Source organism: Spea bombifrons, chromosome 4 (genome assembly GCF_027358695.1).
Source record: "Spea bombifrons isolate aSpeBom1 chromosome 4, aSpeBom1.2.pri, whole genome shotgun sequence".
Classification (NCBI taxonomy): Eukaryota; Metazoa; Chordata; class Amphibia; order Anura; family Pelobatidae; genus Spea; species Spea bombifrons.
Genome location: NC_071090.1, coordinates 101,821,309 through 101,847,519, shown reverse-complemented (window position 1 = coordinate 101,847,519; position 26,211 = coordinate 101,821,309). Strand labels below are relative to the sequence as shown.

The 26,211-nt window shown below is 39.7% G+C and overlaps 1 protein-coding gene across 3 annotated transcripts in view; it reads right to left on the bottom strand.

Moving 5' to 3' along the window:
* Positions 1-211: 211 nt before the first annotated feature.
* The window catches only part of FGFR1 (fibroblast growth factor receptor 1), a 38,690-nt gene continuing 12,690 nt past the window's right edge, over positions 212-26,211 (bottom strand). Inside the window, exons 3-18 of one of the 3 annotated variants that reach the window (XM_053463037.1) lie at positions 18,369-18,632; positions 17,132-17,218; positions 13,901-14,067; positions 13,054-13,177; positions 10,600-10,790; positions 9,490-9,640; positions 6,518-6,720; positions 4,466-4,611; positions 4,206-4,327; positions 3,997-4,107; positions 3,325-3,515; positions 2,955-3,077; positions 2,510-2,580; positions 2,119-2,256; positions 1,811-1,916; positions 212-1,671 (exon numbers count right to left, since the gene is read on the bottom strand). In XM_053463037.1, coding sequence (XP_053319012.1) covers positions 1,507-1,671; positions 1,811-1,916; positions 2,119-2,256; positions 2,510-2,580; positions 2,955-3,077; positions 3,325-3,515; positions 3,997-4,107; positions 4,206-4,327; positions 4,466-4,611; positions 6,518-6,720; positions 9,490-9,640; positions 10,600-10,790; positions 13,054-13,177; positions 13,901-14,067; positions 17,132-17,218; positions 18,369-18,632 — 2,360 coding nt within the window. In that variant the 3' untranslated portion in view covers positions 212-1,506. Of the gene's footprint in view, positions 1,672-1,810; positions 1,917-2,118; positions 2,257-2,509; positions 2,581-2,954; positions 3,078-3,324; positions 3,516-3,996; positions 4,108-4,205; positions 4,328-4,465; positions 4,612-6,517; positions 6,721-8,149; positions 8,295-9,489; positions 9,641-10,599; positions 10,791-13,053; positions 13,178-13,900; positions 14,068-17,131; positions 17,219-18,368; positions 18,633-26,211 lie in introns of all 3 variants that reach the window. The other 2 variants (XM_053463038.1, XM_053463039.1) reach the window with 2 other exon arrangements.

Here is a 26,211-nt window from a genome sequence, read left to right as displayed (position 1 = left end):
ACACCATCGTGTGGGTTTCATTGCAGAAGAGCGTCACGTTGTATTTGGCAAAAGCGACAGATCCACTTTAACTTTTAATGGGTACCAGGATCAAGGATTTATAAGCATAACATAATAAAAGTCAGTAGAAAACAAAAAACAAACAAAAAAAAAAAACAACTAATCAGCAACATTGAAGAGAAAAAAAAAATAAAAAATCAATTCAACTGTGTAAAACGAAAAGTCAACTGAAGTTGATCCGCTCTTTATTTAGGGACTTGTACTTGAAATAAGAAAGGTTTTTCGAACATAATTTAAAAAAATACAAACTGAAAACGTAGCAAAATATATGATTTTTTTTTTTTTTTGTTTATAGCAACTGACAACTACCAGCCAATTTACTACCAAACTGGTATATATTTCGTAACATTTTTCTTAAAAAGACATGTAAATATATAATTCATATTTATACATTTTCTAGCTATATACACAAGGAAAGCATAAAATGGTACACTCGCCCATGTTTATTTTCCGTTAATTAGAGAGACGTAAAACGACGACCGTAGGGTTTTCAAGACCTTTTGAATCGAACTTTTAAAATTCAGGCCCCTGGTTATAGTCTTTATTAAAAGAATCAGAATCCCAGGAGGATTCTGGGTAAGAGCTGAGAAGAGGACAGGTCAACGGGCATCACCTCTCGTACCATTGATTGGTCAAAGGATTCTAAAAACGTATGAATGAAATCTGTGTGCATGATTTCAGAACAGTCCACTTACGGTGCCTACATGTAGCTGCATTAAAACATTCCTTTAATATATTAAGACTTCTGTGTAGCTATCATTTAAATCAGTCACAGCACGTAACCTTAAATTAAACCTGCATCAGTTATACATTTCAACCAGCTATGGATTTTATATTAAAAAAAACACAAAAAAACGGGACTGTGTTGAGGTTTCTTTGGTGAAAGACCCAAGGACTAACTGTTTGAGAAGATGGCATGCTGAAAGTTTCGTGATTTATGGTAAATATCCTTGTTTGTTCAAATATACCCTCTGTAGAAGACAAAAAGAACGACAACGTGTGTTCCAGGTACCTAAGGACACTTATATGGAGTGTAATGAAACTTGAGGGTGGAAAGAAAAACTAAGGGAACACAAGTTTGTTTTTTGTTTTTCTTTTCAAAAAAAACACTAAATTTAGCTTGAATCTTCACAATTTGCCGACACGTCCAAAAAGTTGTCCAAGTTGCTGAAAATGTCCAAACCTCTTGCGCAAAAGAAAGTGTGTATGATTAAAGTCATCGGGTAATAAATTATCCCATACAATCGTGAAATAAAAAGGAAAAAAAATCCTACAATGCACGAGGTAAAAGGTTAGCGCTGGAGATGCAGGAATGTAATCGTACCGCATTGTCTGGGAATTCTGGAAGTTTTAGTTTTTTTTCGGAATGCTAGATACAAAATGTTCGTAGCTTGAAGTCTGATGGAGTTGGAAGAGGAGAAGTCTCATTTGCTGCAACTCCCAAGGTCAGCGTTTTTTTAATCCTCCATTGGCATATTTTGGAAGACAAGGTTCATCTGGTAAAGGGTCATGGGAAAATACAGAATCCTCCCCCGAGGAACAAGTGGAACTTCTAGTGTCTGGGAAACACGGAGAATACTGACTCACTGGCATGGAGAGATCGAGGTATTCCTGTTGAGAGAGGACATTTGGACACTTTAAAGTTTGGCAGTTGCACATGATGTACATAAATTGTGTTATTCGGCTCTGTGCGCATGTAGTGGGTATATTTGACCAAACAAAGCCTCTGGCCTAGACTGTAGTGGATTACCTGGTTCGAGCTCAGAGCCACAATGCGGTCTAGATCTTCAACCAGCTGTACAAAGGTTGGCCTCTGACAAGGAACAGCGTGCCAGCAATCCCTCATCATCATGTACCTAGGAAAGAGGCACATATCGGATGTGAAATAAAGCTCATGAAACAGGAAAAGAAAAACACAACACTTAAAAAACACACAAAGCTCTGTAAATGGAGCAATTGTCACAGCCACCAGCGGAATGTTCTTGACGACTGATCCACTTTACACCCCACCATTTTTTATACACATAGCTACAGCCACTTCATAGTTTATGTACTCACAACTCGTTGGTGCAGTTTGTGGGTTTGTCCATCCTATGGCCTTCTTTAAGCAACTTAAAGAGTTCTTCCATTGGGACTCCTGGATAAGGGGATCCTCCAAGAGTGAAGATCTCCCACAGCAACACCCCAAACGACCAACTAAAAACAGAGCCATGGCATGGTTATCAAACGCCGAGGTCTTATGCTTTAACAGAGCATTTCCAAAAATGAACAATATCTTAGATAGTACCATATGATTTTATCTTTCGCACAACGCAACAAACCATTGCTGGATGTGAACCTGAACCTAGTCGTAACAGCTCGCAATTGACTTAAGTGTTAATATGTCAATATTAGTTCGAGACGCACTTTGAACATTTAGTGCACCCAATAAATGTGAAGGTATACTCACACGTCACTCTGATGAGTATATATTCGGTCAAAAAGAGCTTCTGGGGCCATCCATTTTACAGGTAGCCGACCCTAAAAAAAAAAATCCAAAATCTAGAATCAATTCTTGCCATCTTTGCAACGCGGGCGTCCACAGACCACACTGGCTAGAATGCTAGGAAATATATATTAGCACCCACATATGGCAATGCCCACATACTGGGTTTGTTGAGTGTAAATAGAAGGTGGACCTCACACGGGGAGAGCTGCCACCATATAACATGGAGGCGTGTGATCTCACAAGGGTCAACAACTAAAGTACCCAGAAAAAATGCTGATCTCTATGAGCAAAGTTTATGCCACAGACTTCAAGCAAAATACCTTCTGCATCTTAAATAGGGTATGCTTTCGGGTGATAATGGGGGTTAGATGATGGTCCTTGCCCCCGATTTCCCAAAAATACTCACATTGGTTGTCTTTTTGTAATAGTCTATATGATGAATATCGCGGGCTAAGCCAAAATCGGCAATCTTCATAACGCTGTCTTCTGTCACTAAAACATTCCTTGCAGCCAGATCTCTGTGGATACACTGCAAGAAAGAAAAAGAAAATCTATAGACAAAACCACATCATAGGAAGAGCCTAATAATAGACAAAATGTCCATTCCTGGGGGGCTGGAACTTATAAAATGGGGGCCATTTCAGGTTTGGTTCTTAATAGGCATATTATAATGAGTTACATATATAATATAAATACATGAATTTTGTCAGGGTGATTGCCTCCATACTCTGGAAGGAGATATCTGTGCCAAACTCTAGACAGGAAAATGGTGTTACCTTCTTAGAGGCCAGGTAATCCATGCCACGGGCCACCTGGTAAGAACAAGAGACCAGATCCTTAAAGGTGAGCTGTTCACTGGGGGCACAGCTGGGGTTGTAGCAGTACTCCATACCAGGTGGGCGCCGTGCCCGCAAGTATTCACGTAGGTTACCCTTGGCTGCAAACTCCACAATCACATATAGAGGACCTACGCGAGAGGACATTGTAGAGTTATATGTAGGTGTGTCGGTCAAGCCACCGTGTGTCAGATGCCTCACACAAAATATATATTATACATACATATACTTCACAGAGGAAAAACAGAATACAAATTAAGATAGGCGTCTTCCATTAAGAGTTAAGTTGTACGGTCATCTCTTTTTAACAGTCTTCATCATTGTCCATTTCTGTTACATGGCACGTGGCCACAAAAGGGCCATATAAATTTGGGGTAATCACATCACAATGTGTACATTTTATTGGAGCGCCATTTACTGGTCCAATTACTAGCCCTGAAAATATAAAGGATCATCACACCCTCTTTTGTCAAAACTGGCATTGTGATAAATTCATCACAATGAACTAAACAAACTGAAGAAAAGGTTTAATTATGTCAGCGTATGATGTACAAACAAAATCCAAAAGCTGTAATTATATTATTTTATAGTCAAACAAAGCAATCAACATACCATCCTGGGTACAGGCGCCAAGTAGATTAATAATGTTTTTGTGCTTGCCGATCATTTTCATCATTTCCATCTCTGAAATCAAGTCAGAAAGGTCCTTCTCACTTGCATCAGCTGAAAAGCAAAAACAAGAATAAGCATTTTAGCTTTCCATGAACTGCCATGCCACCGGCGATTAAACAAAAGGTGGATGCATGCCAATGGCGACTTACATTTTAGCATCTTCACGGCGACTTTGGTGATTTTGTTGGGTTTATCCTTGTCCAAGCCGATGGCTTCTGCCATGACAACCTGACCAAAGCAGCCTTCTCCAAGCGGCTTTCCAAGGATGAGCCTGTAGAAACGTACAGCATATAAATGATAAGAGCTGGAGGAGGCACGGAGTTCTTAAAGGAATCAAGCCTTGGTAGAACCACCTCTCAAATACTCTATCTAGACATTGTTATTATATAGCGGTAGGAGTTTCCCTCACCTGTCCCTTGCTACTTCCCAGCGGGGGTCTTCAGGAAGCTCATATTCAGAGACACCCGCCAGCATGGGGGAATCACTGGACGAACGTCGAGAAGGTCGAATCAGAATCACTCCTGAATGCATTGACGAACTGGAGTCTGCTGAAACCTGCACTCGGGAGAACAAAAGTTGCCGATTACCTTAAAGGCACTGAACCAAGCATTTCATAAAATATAAATCAAAGTGTACTACTGGGAATATATTATATTTCATACCAAAAACAGCTGCTAACGACACAAGCCTGCTTCTAATGATGTCCCACCTAGTCCCAACAATATTTTAAAGGGTAGAGAGCCTGTCCAACTGCAATAATGTTATCAAGGGGGTCAAATCCACATTCATAAAAGAGAAGGAGAACCCGGCCCATGGATCCATGGATATAGCCCCAAAATAATAGCCCATGTGTCAGTTTAAAACCGGTGCTCAATGCTAAATACCCCAATGGCGTTTGGCCTCCAATTTTTGTATTTACCCAGCCCAATAAGAAAAGTCCCAACAAACACCCTATACTACGGGTACAACCAGGGCTTTGCCAGTACGGTTCATACTCGGCTGATATAAAGCAAATTAGTTTCATGGGACATTACACAACATCTTGATAATCAGAAACATTCATTGGACTGAAACCCATGTTATGCGAGAAATTAAAAACATGTTTCACTTGATGTGAAAACAACCCCAAAAACTTGTGTTTTCTCCATCCATTGTCTCTTTATAAAAGCACTGCAGCACCTCAACGAATTCCAAGCAGAACAATACACGCCGAGGCTTCCGTCGCATTGCTTTCTCCTTTCATGATCACTGGTTCACATTTATTTTAAGCCTCATGCCAGCTCTTTGAACAGCGCTTTGCTGTGGTTTTTGAAATTGCCTATTTGACCCAGTACATGTTTTACTCCTCTGCTTTTGGTTTTCCCGTTTGTATATCAAACGTTCATCATGTACCACGAATCTGGAGAAAATATAATCTATCCCAGGACAAAAAGCTTATTTTAAATTTCCATGCGGACAAGGAATCGGATAAATCATCTTTGAACAGGAAATCGCTAATTGATCTCAGGACTTATTTTGTAGACGAGAAGGTACGAGTCCAGCCAATTCCATCACTTACTGCTCCACAGGCTTACGATCCCCACGCAATGTTCTGACACACAGAGTTGGGTTGCATGGATAGACTTTGATGTCCTTCTCCTGCAAACCTTTTCAGATTTCTTCCTAACAAATAACCCCCCCCAACCCCACTCTGCAACGACCCATGTAGAAATCAGCACTGATTGATATCAAAGTTGAAAGGGTTTAACATTAATGTTTTTGGTTGTAAAATTTAGAGGCAGATTTGGTTGAGTCAGCTGTGCCACCAAACCATGTGTTATGCACCGGTTGTTACACAAGCAAAGCTGTACAGGTGCGGACAGGGTTTGGAATGGAATGTTGGATGCCCAAATCTCACGGCAAGGATCCAACAACGATTATCGGCATTGCAAGAAACCGGCTATGTCCGCCAGGACAGGGAGGAGGCACACGGCAGAACCGAGCATTGTACAGCTCTCTGCACCAAATAAACCAAAGATCAGCCTCATTTCGTGCAATAAAAATATAACCCATGTGTCCCATGAGGACGGGTATTTAACTTTTCCGTGGATTTGCATGGATTATCCCTTCCCATTAGGTTACCTTTCCCCTATTATAAGTTGCCAGGAGCCTTTGTAAAAGAGGGCGAAGGAAAGGACAGAGAAATTCATAAGATAAGGCAGACGAATCTCAGCGTACTTTAAGCGAATGCCTAAACTAAAAAACTTGATTAAACAGAACGATTAAACAGAACAATTAAACTGATGATGAAACAGAAGGAGAAGGCCTCAATAGGTGGTTTTAAGTAAGTTATGGTTAAAATAAATAAAGTTACAGGGATAGTTGACCTTGAAGTTGGTCAAAACCCCCACTCGAGTGGGAAGTCCCTCAGTACACTTGGACATTCTATATAAAAAGTATTGTAAACCCCCTATATACTTTCTGTTACCTGTCTGCGCAGAGGGATGCTCTTAGCCAGTTTGTGCACCGCCAGCTGGCTGTTAAAATCAGACTTCTTAGCGGGGTGCTTCATCTTGAAGATAATGATGGTCACCAACATTGCCGACACAAACGCTGCCCCGGTGCAGTAGATGATGATTTCCAAGTGCAATGATGAGGTCATAAGTGCCGGTTTTTCATCCACAGCTGTGCTCAGGCACACAAGAAGTTAATTATTATTGTTGTTGTTGTTCTCCGCACACAATGAGCAGGTTTATACAGCTATGCAAACAACCGGCTATATACCGAGATGGATAGGACTCAGAGGAAACGTTAAACATTATATAGCAGAAGCTATGTCTACAACACAGAAATGTATAGAAATTATAAAAAATAGAAAAAAAATACAATTGAAAGTATTTATTTTAACACAAATATATATTTATATGCATTAACTCAATCCCCAGAACCCCACTGCATTAAACAGAGATAACGAAATGAAAAGGAATAAGTCAGATTAAGAAAATTTCAGATAAATGCATTTTTATCTGCAAGTATGATGAAAAATATGGCATTAGATTAGTATCCAAATATGCCATAAGTGTATATATAGTGGTGGGTACAGAACCCCATGCATTGTTAGGTGATAGGAAGAAAAACATTATACCCCAAAGAACCAACAGATACCAACAAACACCGGATCCAGCGTTCCTTCCTTCAAGAAGCCAAATACAGAGTTTATGTGTATAGGGTAACCACTTTTATCTCCAATAACAATAGTTACATCGCTATCAATGGCCTATGGTTCCAAATTCACAGGCAAAAAACACTAATTTCTCAGAATTGGCAGCTGGAATGAAGGAACGACTGGACTTTTGACTCACGCATACATTTCTTATAATGACACAGGATCCAGTTTGAGGGCAAATTCAATTAATATGCAGCTTTTAGAGATACCCGGGATGTCTCTGGTGTATAATATCAGATAAAACTACACCGTTCTGTCCCTTTAAAGCAATCACTGTCAACATCAGTTCTGCATTAGGTTTAAAGGGATTTGTCTGCTAAGACTGTTGAAAGCCAGTGGAGTTTTCAACGTTCGTTAGAAACGGTGTCTCTAAGTAGCATGGGAGCCTTCAACCGATATTAAAATGGGAATTCAGAGCCACAGCACTACCATTCTTGTTTTAACTCCCTCTCCATGGCTAACATAAAAGAGGAAAATTATATTAACAGACAGTGACCAAAACCTCAGACATAATACTCAAAAGTTTCTTCCTACATAACGATGGAGATATTATATATATATATATAAATAAATAAATAAATAAATAGTACCATGCATGATTTCTCATTTGGTAATCGTTTTAAATGAAGGGATTTTGACAATTATTAGGACAGTTTTCTATATATGGCATTCCTCATAGAAAACAATTCTATTCTGTTCCTTAATTTCCTGACTCGGTTTGAAGGGCTTTACTATGAATCGGGGATAAAAGGACCAATATATGTTATGATTAAGTTGGCAATCTGTTGAGTACAGGTAACTAAGGGGCTTGAAATTTACTGCTGGCATCCTTTGTGTCAGAAATGCATGTCTCGCTTAGGAAAAAGGACAGTAAAGAACCTTATATACCTTCAAGAACGGTCAACCATGCAGAATGATGAGAGAGCCCAATGGAATTAGCGGCCAAGCAGGTATACTGGCCAGCATCCTCAAAAGTAACATTCCTCAGGTGGAGAACCTCCATCTCCTTGTCGGTGGTGTTGACGCCTGCAGTCTACAGAGAATAGCATCGAGAGGGTGGACAAGCAAAACACCATGAGAAACCAGAAAAGAAGGGCAAGTACTGCCCTGGAACCAGGGGCCCCAGGAACAGAAACACTGAAAGAAACCTGGTTAGAAGATCTGAGAGGCGCTTGTCCATGATGGCTGACTTTAGGAGAAGCTACAATGGTTAAAACCCGTCACCAAAAAAGAAAATCGAGGCCTCCTGCCCGCTGGAACATGCTAGAGATTGACACATGGAAAAATGAGACCCCCAGCGTGACGGCCTTGTTTAGTTTCATAAGAGGACGATGCTTGGTTAAAGGGAAAGAACGATTAGTCATAACTAGTAAGTGAATAAATAGCTGGAGAGTTTTAATGATTAGCATATGGGTGAAAAAAGCAAAGAAGAAGATAACGTGATGCTTCATATGTTGTTCAAACAAAAGTAGACCTGGGACTACAAACCGGACTACAATTATTATGGTGGACAAAGTTGTAAGGCTGAACTACAGTCAAAAGTCGATTTAGCCTTACACGCTTCAATTTGGCTTAAAATATACCAATTTAACACTACTTCATGAGGAAATTAACATTAAAATATACTCAAAAAAACCATAAGTTGTGCGTCCATGGCTACCTCAACAAGATAAAAGAAAGAACACGGACATTCGAATTGTCAAGGTCTCGGGCAATAACATTAACTTGGCAAATTATTGCAAACTTTAATAGTGTCGGAAAGAGATTAAATGGAATAACGAGGAAATTGGTGTAATTAATCGGGTTATTTGAGTATTTATGGTATATTTGCTGATGCGAGTCTCCCTTCACAATGCAGTCAATGCACAAGGATATTTGTGGGAAAACAAGCATTGCGGACAGAAGAATTCCTTTTAAAATGTATCATTATCCGTAATATGAATTTAGAAGAAGGAAAATTATTTCGGTTAATTTAAAGAAAGCAAATTATGAAAAAAATATTTATAAAGACATAAGAAAAAAGAAACGCAGAGCAGAAAGAAAAGGAATGTAAACTAAACCAGGCCTCACGCAAGAAGTATTTTTCCATGGATATAAAGCAGATAAAAAGGAGAAAAAAAAATAAAATAATTTGTCCTCCAAGAGTTTGGCAGAGACTTCCACCGAGCCCTGGATTTTCATAAATATTGTTGTTTTTTTTGGTTAACAGGAGGTGCCACCGATTTTACCTTTTGTCTCGGGTCTGGTGACGGTAAGCCACGCAGACTGATTGGCCTCACCAATATAATTGGACACTTTACATATGTACTCCCCACTCTCTGCCTCTGTCACATTGTACAGTGTCAAAACTTCTGCATCTGAGCTATAAATCCCAGAGTGCTGAAACAAACCGATAACACAAAACGAGTCAACATAGCAACGGGAAGACAAAATACGGCAACATTTCATTAAGCACCCAAGGCCCCCCGAATCTGTATTCCACGGCCCCTGGGAGATGTGGCATACTGTGTGGGGCTAAAAATGTAGCCATTGCCACTTTTGTTAAGGAGCCCCCCTAAAAACAAATTCCTTTAGGACAAGAGGATTTTTTCCAGCAAATCCCACCCTGAAAGCTTTTAAACTCACATTGCGTACTTTACTAGTTATACCAGTGCAAAAAAAAAATAAAAATAAAAAATGCAAGTAAACAGTGATTTAAAAGCGCTGAATGTGCAACTTTTTATATTATTGAACAGTGATGACAAAGTTGTGTTCATGTCTCTTAAGAAACTACCAATACGACAAGAGCAGCACAAAAACATTAAACGTAAAACAAGAAAATACACATTTTATGCTAAAGATGGAAATTAAAATATATGTGTATATATTTTTCTAAGATTGAGAGCTCTGCATTGTGGGAAAGGACAGCGCCGTCCCGACAAAAGCTTCCTATTGCCTGGGGGGCTCTGTCAGCCAACAGGATCTCCTGAGAGCAAACGCTAAAAAGCCGGCGGACAGAATTTAATTAAGATACAGGCATAATAAAAGCTTTCATTTATAGCTACATAGAGCAGACTCGGGGGTTTTAATCTGTTGCCGAAATAGACATTTCCTGCAGTTGTGGGTCTGCATTTTTTATTAGGAGACGTTTCTAAAAAAGGGTCTATATTGAGCGTCTCGCTAGTTAATAAATAATGCATTTAGTAGTTAATCGCATTTAGTAGGCTCTGTAAACTGCATTTGTATGGCTTGTTTCCCCTCCAGGGTGTAGGAACCATGCCTTACAGCAATTGTTCAATGAAAACATAAGGACACCGCATACACATAGCATACGGGGAGAATTCCGGATATATACGTACCTTTAGCACCTCCACGTACGGGTAGCCGTCCGAAGCAATTTTACTCCCATTGATTTCTATGTGTTTGAGCCACTGAATGTGAGGCTGGGGATCACTGTACACCTTGCAGTAAAAGTCTGCGTTACTCCCCACGGTGACCGTTTTATTTGCCGGGAGCCCAGCTTGTAAGATTGGCCGATGCGGTGAACGCTCTGCAGGGGCAAGGGAAAGAAAAAAAAAAAAAACAACAAGTTTAGCAATTTTCATGTTCAAGCCACCATTTTGAAACAAGCCCCTCATATTTACATGAATTATATTTATATATCTCCAGCAGTGTGTATGAAATGTATATCACAGAAATAACACACACACACATATATATACGCATAAACACACTACCATTCCAAAGTTTAGGGTCACTTAGCAATGTCCTTGTATTCCAATGGCACGTCAACCAAAGTGAAAGATTAAAAAATGCTAATTGCGCATTTTGCAATTACGTTACAGCTAGAAATTTCCTAGCTTGACCCCAAACTTTTGAATGGTAGTGTATGTAATGAGAATATATCCATCATAATATATATATATATATATATATATATATATATATATATATATATATATATATATATATATAAATAAAACACACTGGTAAGAACGACGTAAACCTCTCAGTACGTCATGGTAATTATGATGCGCCCAGGAAACACAATCAGCCCTGGACGCAGCTATGCAAGGAATGTAAAGCGACCATTTAACCAGAGCAATAAAACCAGGTAACTAACTGGATAAATCTCCGCATGCAGACGCAACCAACAACCCAGACGCACTCGGCATCAACAAAAGGGCCCTTTAATTAACGGCATTCTTTATAAAAAGAGCAGTCCATTTCCACAAGAAATGACAGACAGCAAAGAAATCTGATCGTCGTAAAAGGGATGGTGGTTAGTAAAAAGAAAAAACAAACAAACAAAACAAAAACCACAAAAATATTTTTTTCTATAATTATGCATACCATTGGGTAACACAAACATATAATGTAGGTCTGATATGTGGAGCAATTAAGGCATTAATTTGTATTTTCTATCCGTTTCCCCCTTTAAATCGCAACAGAAGGGGGGGGCAAGAAAGAACTAGCTTTGTTTAAAAAGGAAAACTTAAGATGACAGAATAAATAAACTCAGCACCTTAACTAGGCCTCACGCTGCCCCCTTTACAGGAAATATCTGAAATTTAATAGGATCTGTGAGGTTGGTGAATGGGGGGGGGGGAGTTAAGAAAACTAAAATATGTAGGATAATTAAAGGCGGATGTTAGTGAAGGAAATATTTGAGAGGAGAATTGGCTACTTATTTGAGGAAATGAAGGATAATTTCTTGATTCTCCAGATACAGGGCAGAAAAAACAAGCAGGTCTCTCTTTGGCCGGGCCAAAGGATTATGAAAACTTTATAAAAAAAAAAGTATTAAAAACATTTTAAAAAAGTATTACTTTGCATTTTTTTCTTATGACATCCGAGTTGGGAGACAATTTTTAAAGAAAAATAAAAAAATATATTTTAAGCCCTTTCAGAATGTCTACCGATGTGGAATCACTAGCTCCAGTAATTCTCAAATACAAAGAAACTACGAGTTAATCCAAAATTCCAGAACCTTTGCATCACCTCGGCACCATATGCACCAAAATAAATTCCTCTGTTGTCCTACAAACTCTTATGGAGAATTAAGAGGTCACCAATTTGAGGCACTAGAGAATTGCAGAAGACCTTCCATGCTACGTACAATTTTTAGCTACTTCCTTTTTGAGCGTAGATTAAATAATCGCTGTTAGTGTCAATTCCTTTGGGTTAACTGACTTCAAGGAGTCCTATGAGCTATAATATTTTGTGTATTTACCATTTTTATATATATTTTTTGCTACATATTCAAGCCACATTAACACTCGTTGAGGCGAGATACCAATTTGCCCTCAACTCAAATTGCTTTCCATACAGGACAATGTATCCCCCTACATGGAAATGTGACTATATGACAGGTCTTCTGCTGAGATCAGTCAAAAGGACCATCCGACCACCGCGGGACAGTAGCGTGCAACGCCTAGCGTGCCGAAGATTAGCCATCACTGGGACAGAACATGGAGGCTCTCCGACTTTCTGCTTTGTGGCCTCATGAATGAAGCTGTGATGAGCCATCTGAAGAAAAGCATTTTGCCCCAGAGGTGAAATATCTGGTGGAGCAGAGGGGTAGACCACGGTTAAGCCATGGGCAAATACAAACTTCCTACGAGGGAATAAATCACATCACCTACCCCTCCGTGGCAATATTATTTTGTTTATAACATTAACAATTTCTTCCAACCAAAAGGCAAATTACGTATAAAAAGGCAGAAAATCCAAAGAACGAGTCATTCTTAACTTGATTTCATAGAATTTCTCGATTCATTTATCGCAAACTGTTATGCGTATTAGTGACTTACCAACAACATCCAGCTGATACGTGTGGTTGATGCTCCCGTACTTATTTTCCACGATGCAGGTGTAATTTCCCTTATCAGAGGGAACCACGGAATCCATAATCAGGCTCCAGGTTTGAGAACGGACCTGGAAATCAGAAAAATTACATGTAACGCAAAAAAAATGTAATTTTACTCCAAACTCCCAGGTTAGTTAATACACCCCGATAATTATTTGGTTAACAGACTGTAAAGCTCACAAGAGCAGGGTCCTCCTCTTCTGTACCAGCAGCAGTACAATGTAAGTAAAATATGATATGTAGGAAGATGATAAAAAAAACAAAAAGTGGATAAAGTGTTAATATCCCCCCCCCCGCTACTTGCTAATTACCTTGAGCTCGTTAATCCTTCTAACAAGCTCAGCAATCAGCAGGGGGAGAGATTAATGAGCGTCAGCTTCTAAACCTGCTCAAAACAAGAGCAGACGGCATGCTGGGCAGGGAGAAAGGATGGTCCCACTTCAAAGATTGGGCTGGCACGCAAGGTGATCTCATGTCTTGGAACCTCCCCAAAATAAGTAAATGCCCAGTGGAACATCACGGGACTGCTGGAAGGAACCCTGAAACTTCTCCAAAGTGTAGCACCATAGTGTACTGGTATTCATATAAGGGTTATATATTCCATGTTCTTTATATGTTCTGCCCACGATGTTCAAACTTGTCCAACATAGACAAAATAAAAATGATTGATACAGTGTAAAGCGTCGGCTTTTATCTCCATACTGCAGCCCTGGTTCAGCTCAGTATATCTACTTTTGCTGGACTGTCTTCCTACTACACCTAGTGGCTCTGCAAATCCAGAAACCGGTTACCTTGTAGCCACCGATACGGTGATCAGGCTTGAACTCTTTGCCATTTTTCAGCCAGCGAAGTGTTGGTGCGGGATTTCCACCCGCTGGACACCTGAACTTGACATTTCTTGCAGCTGGAACAGCATGAAGTTTCTTCTCCATCTTCTCGGGAGTGGACCAAAATGGACCTACACATGAAAAATAAATTATATATACCGTATATATACACACAGAGTGTTAAAATTTGGCCACAGATTTAGTGTGAAGCATCAAATGCTAAATTTAGCAAATTTTTCTGCTGTAACTCTATCTCCCGTTGCAATAAAGCCAGCCGGTTAGTGAACGATTATAACAGGACATCTAGTTTAATAGTAGTTTGATAGTAAATTATGAATGGGCTCACTGCTGCACTCGATTAAATCAACTGGTAGTGTTTGTCAGTATGATTCCTTGCACATAATCAGTAGTTAGAAACGTATCTACTAAGCAGAGGGCCAACAAGCAGCCCTGGATCATAAAATCAGGTGACCACTGCCTAAATCCTTAGTGTGAATTTTCTTCACTGTTTAAAGGGCTGTTTTGGTTTTGTTAACATTTAATAATAAAAAAGTTAATAAATTATGATAATCCACCGGTCAAGCGTAACGACCCAGCTGACACCATTCATTATCTGGAGAACAGGGAGATGCCTCATGCTTCTGCCACAAAGTCCAGAAGTTAAAAGATAAAAGAAGTCTAGGAAGACTGGTAATAAAAACATATCACACACCTCACCACCTCTGTGAGAAGGGTTGCCGCAGATCTACCGCTGGTAGCCAAAGGGTTAAGCGGGGCCGGATCAAATCCTTTATTCAATTAGGATGGCATGGGGCTGAGGGAATCCCAGAGGAAGGTATGGGAAAACTAAACCAGATTGTTACAGGGGAAGTGAAGCGGCTGAGGGGGCTAGAAGGACGACACAGAGGACGCAGACCACAATGGTTTCAAGATTCCAGAGATATTTACTTCTCAAGTGCTAACATTCCAGCGCGTTGCGTCGATGGGGTGTCATAAGGACATCTTTAAAAGAAATTGCAGTGGGAAACATATTTAGGAGACCTCAAGGAAGCTGTTGGTTATAATTACTACTACTATAACTGTCATATTCAAAAAGGTGTTGGTAATTTATATAGTGCCATCATATGCCGTGAGGCTGTACAATGGACCTACAGGACAAATAGATCTCATAACTATTTGGACAAAGGGTGTGGATGGTCCTGCTCAAGACATGATGGCATTAGGTAAAGATGTGCACATCATCTAAAGTTATTGACAAACCATGGCCGACACCAGAAAAATGTATATCAATCAGCTGATTTAGGTATGACCGATTGGGCCGCATTACAGTGCCCAACATCCTTAAAGAAGGAGATGGGCATTGTACCCAAATATAGCCAACATCTAACATGACCTAGAACAGAGGTACCCTAAACCTTCCTGGAGCCGGTGATTGTTAGGCATCACATCTACCCCTTTAAATATGCATGAGTTTCCAGCAATGTGTGAAATCTGGCATTGTTTGGAGTGGCTGGAAACAGCATTTAACACAACGCCTCAGGGGCTCTGCAAATAGAAAACTCACTTCAGGGTTAATTCACAGAACGGGGAAGAGCGGCGAGCCTCATCTTCATTAACTATACATTATACAGAGGTGTACAAGAACCATTCAGCCCAAGTTCCTTTTATTATAGCAGCGACAAGGGTCCCTGGCAACATCATGACTGAGATGAACAAGCTTTAAAATAAAAAAACTTTAGCCCGGCATCAAGAAACACGGCCTCAACACAAAAAAATATATATCACAAATCCACATTTCTTAAAACTCCGCAAACTACATCATCCGAATCGAACATACATGTTTAATGACCGCATGGTTCCAATCTGAGGATTTCCTTCCCTTCGGGGGGTTTAAGCAAACAGCGTTTTTTTTTTGTGTTTTTTTTTTAAAGATGAAATAATAATAATAATAATGGCGCTCTTTCTTTAGGTCATCATTGACGCAAGATAATTGAAGGCAGAACATGTGAAGATCACACAATAGCCAGCGACTCCCCATTGTCTATGTACAATTACGCCCTCTAAAAAAAACTCAGCAAATCTAAATGTGAAAGAGGTGGAATGTTTATTAGCAGGAACCTCAAAAGCTGCCTTTCACTAGTTTTTGTTTAGAAATGAACATAAGTCTTACAAAATCTCAAATGTTTGCTTAATTTTTAGGGAGGGCTGCCCTTTCCTTGTATACATTCAAGGAAAAAGCTTAAAATGTGGTACGGAAATTCTCAATGAACCAACTCGTACGCAATCTGTCCGTCTGTTAATGCAAAGCGGGCAGATGAATCTGTCCAGATTAAGAACGTACACAGTGAACGGATGTAAGATACAACCGCCGCATATGGTTAAACTTTAACAATTACACGGAGAGAGAGAGAGAATTATTTTGTATTCAGTCTTTAAATTTCTGCCCAGAAATGTATTTTACTAAAATTATAACAAAAAAAGCAAAATATGTATTTTTTTTTGTTGTTACCTATACACTGAAATTTCCCACATTCAATACTAGATTCAGGAAATGATTTATTTTCATTCTCTCCATCATGCTTGTGCTAAAGCAGACAGCATGCCTTTAGTTGAGCTTCTTTTGAAATCAGCCCAACACAAATTTTTTTATTATTATTATTTTTTTTAAGGGTTTATCATCAAGTCAAATTGTGGGTATTAATGAGTTTTAACCAGTTTTTTTAAGCTACATCAGTGAAAAGGGACTGGGAATCGTATACAAGAGAGCTAGCCTTTGATGATATTGGTGATAGCTATTTAGTAGCATTCAAAAATGTGCTTAGAAGTGAGTAAACTAACTGTATTACTGCACATCAGCGTGAGAAATGATGTCCCTTGGAGCTCAAAATTTCATTTGTAAGCTCATTACAAATGAAATCAGTTTAATATATATTGTACACCAGCTCCACAGAAAACTGGCAAGGTTCAGATGAATGATGGGTCTTCCAATGCATGCGAGTAGATGTTGCATTATAGTAGCTTAAACTTTTTAAATGGCCAAAGAGGGACACGTTCTTCCTCCATGTGCTGCGGACGGAGGCATTGCTAGAGGGCAGGGCTGACCGACTGTTAGATAAGCGCCTGAGTAACGCGTTTAGAAGAGGAATGCCGTTTACAGGCGCACCAAATATTGGGGATGGCAGGACTTCTACTCACGGTTGGGTTTTGAACTTTCTGCTGCTTTCTCTTCGGAGGAAGAATTGTCATCATCATCATCCTCGTCTTCGGCTGAGGGTACAGCATCTGTAGGAAGCGGATACAAAGACCAATATAAACAAACCTAATAGGTCTGCATATAGGGCAACACACAACGGGGTTAAATGGGGGTAACAAGCCGCACCGCGGGACACTCTACCAGCTGGATAAAAATCCAAGATTTAGTTTTAATGGCATCTGTAGCTGCTGGTTGTCCCTGATTTACAGCGACCCTAAAAAAAATTGGGGAACCTTATAGAAATTCATAGGCCAAGTCAGCCTGATACCATTTGGGGGCATATTATAGAAATAATGGGGCAAAAACCCAATATCAGAATTTTCAGAACATGGAACATTTCCAACGCTGTATTTGCTACTCATTTTAGAGTGCTTTGAATAAATGATTTAAAATAAAGAGAAAAATAGAAACATTTGTTAAAAAAGTAAACAGGGAATACTTATAGGGTTGGACAATGCTATGCAAAGGTTAGAAGCCAGAAAGAAACTCTTAGGTGCCAAGAAGGGATATAATGCCTACGGATTAACACGACACAAAAAGAGTAATGATTTGGGAGCCAATGGCTACCCAACTTGTGGGGTTTGTCTAAAGTATTTTAAGGACAGCTTAATTTAGGAGGAAACATGTGGTCAGGTTACTAGTTCTTTGGTGACTAGTTCCCTTTGGTCTTCAGTAACGTGTATAAAACGGGCAAACATGATGGGACCACACACACACAATATACCAAATGGCACTTTTAATCCGCACAAACCATTTGGCCCATATTCTTTGAAATGCGGTTAGAATCCCATGTCACATTAACATTAATTAGCACTACGCCACAAAGTGTCTTCCGCAAACAAGAACAGCTATTGTCACCGAAGTGTAAATCGCAGTTTTTATTTCATTAGAAAGGACTGTCCAATGCATGGATAGGCCAGCATATACCTGCATTGACTATATGGAGTCTTTGGATTAAGGGGATTCCATGTGGTGAAGAGACCTCTAAGGCCCCCCGAAAGCTTACGTCACTCACCTTCTTCAACGTTGTCCCACCAAAAACCACAAAGCATCACCTTCATCTAAAGACTACATAGATTATATTCCCTTTTGGCACCGATGTTAGTTGAGGAAATTAAAAGCAAGATAGCTCAGCGATGAAAGCTCAAGAAAAGGAAAACAAAAGAAAAAGCTACCAACCTGATACATTAACTTTGAATAAAACCGTATCGGTTCCTGATGGGCCGCTAGTAACACAGGCATATAAACCAGAGTCATCCAGCCTTGCGTCGATAATTTGTATCGCCTCCCCTGTTATACGCGTGTGGTTAGTCTCCAAAAGCTGAACGCCGTTTTTCACCCAGCTGATGCTCTGAACATCCTCGCGGAGCCTGCACTGTAATACTATCACTTCTCCAGGGCGAGTCAAATACGATTCCATGTCTGGTTTTGTTTCTGGGGCAACTGAGAAAAAGAACAAAAATTTTTTTTTAAAAAAAACCTCGAATTAGAAAAAGTGGTAACCTAATTTCAGGCCAGGCTGAAAAAGACTATAGGTAGGTAGGAGAGTTACCGACTGACCTTCAGTTTATCAAAAGCCAACTATTTTATTTTTTTTTTGTCCATTGTATAAAAAAATAAAAAATAAAATAAAAAGGATGCCATGTCCTGTAATTGAAACACAGCAGTTTTTTTTTTATAACACTATTTTGGAAAACCTTCTGTAGAAATCCTTAGAAAGTTTTGTCTAGCCATAATACCATTAAATTTTTGCGCAATTTTTTTATTTTTTTTATTTTTTATTTTTTTTAATAGACCGGAGCAGAGAGTGGTCACCTCAGCTTTGTAATATTTGGCGAGCAGATTATGTATGGGTGAAGAACACATCCAAACAGCCAAGCAATAAGGCAAGCAGCGAACATAAAGTTAAATTAGTTGGTTAGTTAGATAACAGCAAGAGAGGGCTTCCTTTCCAGGACTAAGGGTCAAAATAACACAAATGTGTTTATAATCCAACACATACAACGTGTGTAATCTCTCAAGGGATCTAAACAGAATTCCATTTGAGACCCAGAAAAAGTTCATTGTTTTGCACCGTCCCACATGCTCTCACATTTCCAAGCATAGTTCATTAATGTCAAAGAAAACACCATAAAAATAATACGATGAGGAATTTGCGCCAAAATATTCATAAACATAACCCAAAAGTTAGGACTACAGATTTGTAGCGGCAGTGCATGATATGATCTTATTATATACAGATTATATAGCGCCATTATATTCCACAGTGTTTATGAAAAGCAATTTAAAAAAAAACCAAAACATATATATATATATAAAAAAGTTACCAAAAAAAACAAAAACAAACAAACAGGATAATACATTTACAGAGCTGGCGTGTGCAGGAGAACATTCAATGCTGAACGGAAGATTTCGTGGTGGATAATTCAGACCACAAAACCGAGTTAATGTTGTTTTAAGTCCTAAAATAAGCTTAATGTTGACATAACCTCATAGACCTTCAGATTTTAGCAGCCAGTCCCTAAGGCTCCTCTCCAGTGCTCAAGCTGAAGCATATACACAATGCACGAAGCAAAAAGAGGCCATTATAAAAAATAATAAAAAAGAGAGAAAAGGGGGGGAAAAAGTAATTGTGTGGAGCATGTCCTAGAGCTGCCTGCCAAAACCTCACCCCTGACAGCAAATATTTAGCACCTTTCAATGTAAGTGATGGGAAGAGCATCAATCACACTTTGTTTAACATTCCACAGAAGAAATCCAGGTGTTTGTTGGTTTTTTTTTTTGTTTTAAACTGTGCTTATCTGATATCGATAGGAAGAAACGGGGAGGGACACTACTAGACTGAGCAAAACAACCAGAAAATGCGTTGTATAGGAAACCCAGCTCCAATTAAACAAATAAAAAAAAGTTAGAACAAATGTATAGATTACGGCATTTCATGTAATCGTCATAAACTCAAAAAGAAGCCCATTACCAGCATTTATTGTACAAGCCAATAGCTCAGTATTGCCCAATACGAAAAACAGTCCCTCAGTCCCTACTGAATCCCAGTTAAACAAACCGGTAGTCTCTTTCCAACTCTGTGCTTAGTCAATCAACCCCTTTTTCTAAGAGGACTGCTATAAAACGAGACCTTTGAGCAGAGTTTACAAAACCACTTGGAGGATAGAGTCCAAGAACCTATAAATCAGCAGCAAGTGTACAAGTCAGAGGCAAAGTACAGCAGAGATATAAATAAAAATAACCCGGCGATATGCCTTTATCAATACTCTATAGATTGTAAGCTTCTGAGCAGTTTGTCAATTCTAGTTTTTTCCCCAGACCCTTTAAATATATATGTATTGGAAGAGGATCTGCATTAATTGTGGATTCTATATAAACCAAATATAATTTATAATACAAAACCCCCTCTTGTTTTTAGATTTGGCTTTAACGTAATAAAGTTCTAAGAAAAAGAAAAAACAAAACAAAAAACATGTGTCATTCAATTATGACTCAACAACTCCTACATTGATCGACCGTAAGAGGACAAGTATTTCAATATTTGCCTGCCTTTAGTACCCTGACCCATCTCTGGAAAAACGGGTCCCTTAAAGTTTTTAAGGGCATGTTGCTAGGCAACCATATAACCCAAAGGATTTAAACATGCAATTGCATTGTTTTAAAACGTATTCAATAGGTCCTTTAAACCACCACTTCAGATACACAACAATACACCGACAGGGTTTCCAGCCATATACCGATTTATTATACAGTCGTAAAGACAGCTACGCAACAATCACCTTCGAAATATTTCCCAAAGGCAACGGTATCCCATTAAGGGGCCGTTAGCTAAACAGGGCAATAGGGAAGAGGGCCGGGGGTAGATTACGGAGGAGGGGAAAATGCCCCCATCTTTTAACCCAAAATATTTGCAATGGGATGAAGAAAAAGGGATTAAAAAAAAAAAAAAAAGGAAAAAGATCAAGCTCTTTTTTATTGTGTTTATAATTGGAAAGAAAGCTTTCACACCCATATTAATTGTGTTTGTTTTCTTCTTCTTCTGTTGAGAGAGCTGGCAGATAAATTAGCTTAAGAGCTCAAATTTTAGCTCGGGGCGACGGGAATAAATAATGACGCTCAGATGGTAAGATGGACACTGAGCAGAATTTAATTTCAGATCTGCCCCTGGCTCGCAATATCAAATTTGAGGACTAAACTCTGTTGGAAAAAAAAAAATCCAATCATATAAATAGCTGGTATTTCTGAGCCTCGAGAATGTTATTCGGCACGACCGTGGAAAGCTACAGCAAATACTGGATTAATACCGAATAATATAATGCCAAAGGTCGTTCAAGTTCTGAGAGACAGAAACGGAAAAAAAATCCCACATCATTCTTATATATACGGTATACCAGCGGGTTATTAATATACAGCAAAAGTTTAAACATGGTCAACAAGGTTCATTCTCTAACCCGAGTTTATACAAAGTAGCGAGTTTTAACATTTTGTCCCCATTAGCGAATATATTTTAACTTACTTGTATCTGATAAAATTTTTTATTTTTTTTAAATATATTTTTTCTTTTTGTTAAATATAAATATAAAGAGCTCCAAATTTTGCACGATAATGTTTTTTAGGCAGCGGCATAATTGTTTGTTCTCGCTCTGCTATTTCAGCCCAGTCTACAAACACCACGACTCCTTATCATACTGGTGAACAACAGAATTCCTTGGTCTTAATCACACAGACGGACACTCTGACCAATGAAAGTCTATAGAGGGATGGACTTCATTAGCATTGCCATACAGAATCAGCTCAGTGTGGCGTTTGTGGCCAATTTACTTTTTGAAGATATCTGCAAATTCACCGTTTAGTGGACGAGCCCCATAATTGCTTTGTGAAGCAGTATAAAGCCCGCATACCTGCCAGAAGTTTAGTTTTGACTGCGACAGTCCTAGCAGAAGGATGTAGGGCCTGGTGGCCACACGACCAGATAACTGTCTTGAAGAACACAATCTCCACAATAAAGAAAGCATAATCTGGGTGGACCCGTTTTGGTCACAGGAGAAGCCAGGGTATTTTGGTACTCGTGCCAACATATCATCATGTCAGTGAATATGTGACTGAAAGCACAGATACACTGCCGGGATATAATGCAGAATGATCACTGGGGGTTCCAAATAAGCTGTATGCACTAAGCTGGTAGTTAGCATACAGCAAAATCAAGAAGCTGAAATGTTTAACTTGTCTATGAAGGGCGAATTGCGGAACTCCTGGAAGAAGGGCCGAGTTGACCCTGTATAAAGCATATGGGGGATATTACTCTGGAGGGTCAAAGTTGCCGTCCATGCAAGACTGAATCACCGCTATGCAGGAATGAGACTGGCCCACGTGAGTTGGGGCAGTTGGGAGGTTTGCTACGCGAGTACAGAACATTCTCTGTATAGGTGTAGCATCTGGAGTAAAGGAAACATAAGAATATGCGATGTATGTCTATACTGCGCCAAGTACACTGTGAGCAGAGAAATGTTCACATGGTATCAGTACTTTGAGTATCTGGTAATGAACACCCTGCATTGTCTCCAGAGAGAGAGACGTGAATATTCGCAGCTATACCGGTGAAAATATTCTGCCCTCGGGTCCGCTCTAATGCTGGGAAAGCATCCTACATAGGAAGGTGTGCAGATCTATACAAAAGGTTTTGTTTGGATGTCAGAAGAACCTTTATTGTTTGAGGTTACCCCGAGGTTAAACACCATTCCGTTATTTACACCCAAAGGTAATATGAGGAAAAAAAGTACATTCCAGGTCAGCTATCAATTTCTCCCGTACATTAATTAAAAATAAAAATGTACGTAGAACCTAAATAGTTCCGGTAGGGGGTGGGACTGGAGACCTATAAAGTGCCTGAAATCCATGCTTAAGGGAAAAAGCAATAGTCCTATACATTTCATGCCCCGATAGGTTGTTCTTGCAAGGCCAACGACAACCTCAAGGGTGCCAAGACGCTGTGGGACTGGGGTTTTCTACAATGCGGCCAAGTACCATGGCAGCCGTAAACCGAATTAGTAGAAACAGGACTTTGTTGGTTAACCTAAAATAGATAAGGAACGGGTTACAATCCAACAGGCCAGCCGCCCCATGCATAAAAACCGGTGGGGTATTTTCAGCCATCAGCTCTCTTAACTAAACAATTAACGGAAACGGATTGATATGTTAGCTGCGAGCGGGAAACAAAGCCAATTTTTTTAATACTGAACTTTCAAGAGAACAGATGGGAGAATAAATAATCCCATCTCCAAAGATGCATGCGAGATAATGAGTTTTGGGGAGGGTTATATATTACTATGCAAAGTAGCCTGATCACTTTTCCCGATCAGCTCTCCGGAGACCACCGATGACCAAGAATGCGGACTTCCACTTCCGAACGTCTCACTCAAAGTTCAGGGAGGAAGGGAAATGCATTTTATGGACCGTCTGGAGGATAATCAAGTGCAGAACCGCTGTAAGCTCTTAGTAAGAGTTCTACCTCGATCGTTACTTTGTGTTTATAAAATATTAAAGTCATCGTCATTCCTAACACGTTACACAGACCAGAGAAATATTCAGCTTTACGTTTAAAGTTCATGGATCTCAGGGGAGACAGCAGCCCTATCTAAAGCTACGAGAAGGACAACAACCACCCATACAAGCTTGCTGCAGCTAGCCGTGTGGACTCCTCGCAGGGGATGTCGGGAGATCAGCAATCCAGCATTGGCAGGCAACAGAAGTGCCAGAACAGTTTGGATGGAAACACGGTGTCATTTCCAGCCCCCGCATAGATACTTCAACGCCTATCCCGCGGCAAGGCACGGTTCTGGAATGCTGGCATAAAGGAATTCAGTTTTCTTCTTTCACTATGTTTTAATTTGTGTATTTTCCCCCACATTTTAACCATTGCAAAAAAAAAATAAAAAGGCTTGAATTTAAAGATTACTATTTTAACTGTATATTGCCAGCAACCATGATAGCAACACAAAGCAGTAACTACTTATTCACCGACATGCAAACAGTTTCTATAACGGTTCAAAAATAGAGAGTAAGGTTTCTATCTGAATAGCTAGACCGATAGATATTATTGGCGAAAAACAAATTTTGGGCATGTTGCTTCTATAATCATCCAACTACAATATTCCAGAATAAAAAACAAAACAAAAACAAAAAAAAAAAAAAAAACACAACATGTAGGAAAATATTACAAATTCAGATGATCCAGAAAGACGTACTTCAGGCTGGAGGAATCCTGGGAGTGTTGGAAGTTATGAAAACATTCCGTGATTCATACGTTCAGCTGAACAGGGTCACACACTGAGATTGGGTAAATGGCATAGAAACAACTGCTCTAGACCAGGGCTCAACAAACCCCAGGCTCCAGTCGTTAATCCGCCACGCCGTGCTTTCCTGCGGGGGATAATACATATTACGTGACCCCTCTGGGCAGCTTACAGAACCCGCTTCACGGCGAGCCCGCAGGAAGGCACAGAGTGCCAGATTCACAATGGCAAGAGATAAGCAGCGGCACGGCAGGTCTCCACAATCTGAGAGGGGGGCAGTAGTGTATAAATGTATACTGTAGCGTACAAGTCAGTGTGTATTTTTGTATATGTTTAGTGCTACAGTCGGTGCATGTGTGTGAAAGTTCAGTGGCAGGGTCAGTATGTCTACTGTATTGTAGTGCCCAAGTCAGTGTGATTTTATATATATGTATAGTGTTAGCCAGTGCGTGTGTTTGTTGTTGGATAGTGTTGGACATGTGTGGTGTGTGCTACAGATTGGCATTAGAATGAGTATGTTAGCATATAGTGTTAGAGTGTGTGTGTGTATTAGTGTATGGTGTTAGCATGTGTGTATACATGTGTATGATGTTACAGGTACATGCCTTCATTTATAATGGATGAAGCAATCTACAGAGCAGATAAAAGCACTGGGGTTTTTATTAATCGTTTTGTGCATGTGTGTTGGTCTTGCTGCCCGTTTGGTTTCACCGTGATCGAGCTTCAGGTATTATCTTTATTAGCTTTCCGATTAAAAGCGGCGGGTGCTTCATGTGAAGCCACACAGAGCTGAGAAACGTATAAAAATTAGTCATTGTTCTTATTTGGAAAAAAGTAATAAAAACACTTTAGTAGCGGTTCTGTGGAAGGTGACAGATCTTCTAACAACTTACTCGGAAAGCTCTATAAAGACCCGAGAAAGACCTCTATCCGAAATGTCGGTGACTGAGAGGGGAGGAGTCCCAAACATTTCACGCTTTATATTTTTGTGCCAATATATAAAGTTTATTAACATGGATATGGTTTAATATGAAACCTCGAAGGAATTTAATCCTTGACAGGTACACTAACACGCAAACAGGAATAATGGTTAGACACACCAGCTTGAGTCTTTATGGTGAGAAATACCCTTTGTCATGAAGGGGTTAACTGCGGTACTGTGCAAAGTGGTGTGTTTTATGTTGTATTGCTGGCTCCTAGATCTTAACCAAATTTGTCAACCCTTGCTCTAGACAGATCAGCCATGTATGTGCAACCCATAAATATCTCGCTTTAAGTCCAAGCATTCCATAGATAAGAGGTTATACCTCTCAACTGCCCCTGTGCAGAGAAGACAGTCCTTCTTTGAAACCCAAATCCTTTGTCCCTTCTGTTTTGCCCGGTATCAGTAAATTGCAGTGTTCCACAGCACTACTTTGAACACACTTCGGAATTAAGCTTGGCTAATAAATAACTACCCACTGCTCGCTCCCATGGCCAAAGGCTTCTATTGTCTGGCTGCATAGCAAATAAAGACCGTAGAAAAGGTATCGAACCAAACCAGACTGGAAGTGCGAAACCGTTTATAAAGCCAGCATTTTAGCAATGTTTACCCACCAATATCATTAGTCACAATGCAGATGATAGATTTCCGTTACAGCACTTTACTATGTACACACAGAGTGCGTGTCTAACATTTCACAAAACACTGTTTACCAAAAATACATAGCGGCCAATTCTGCAATCCA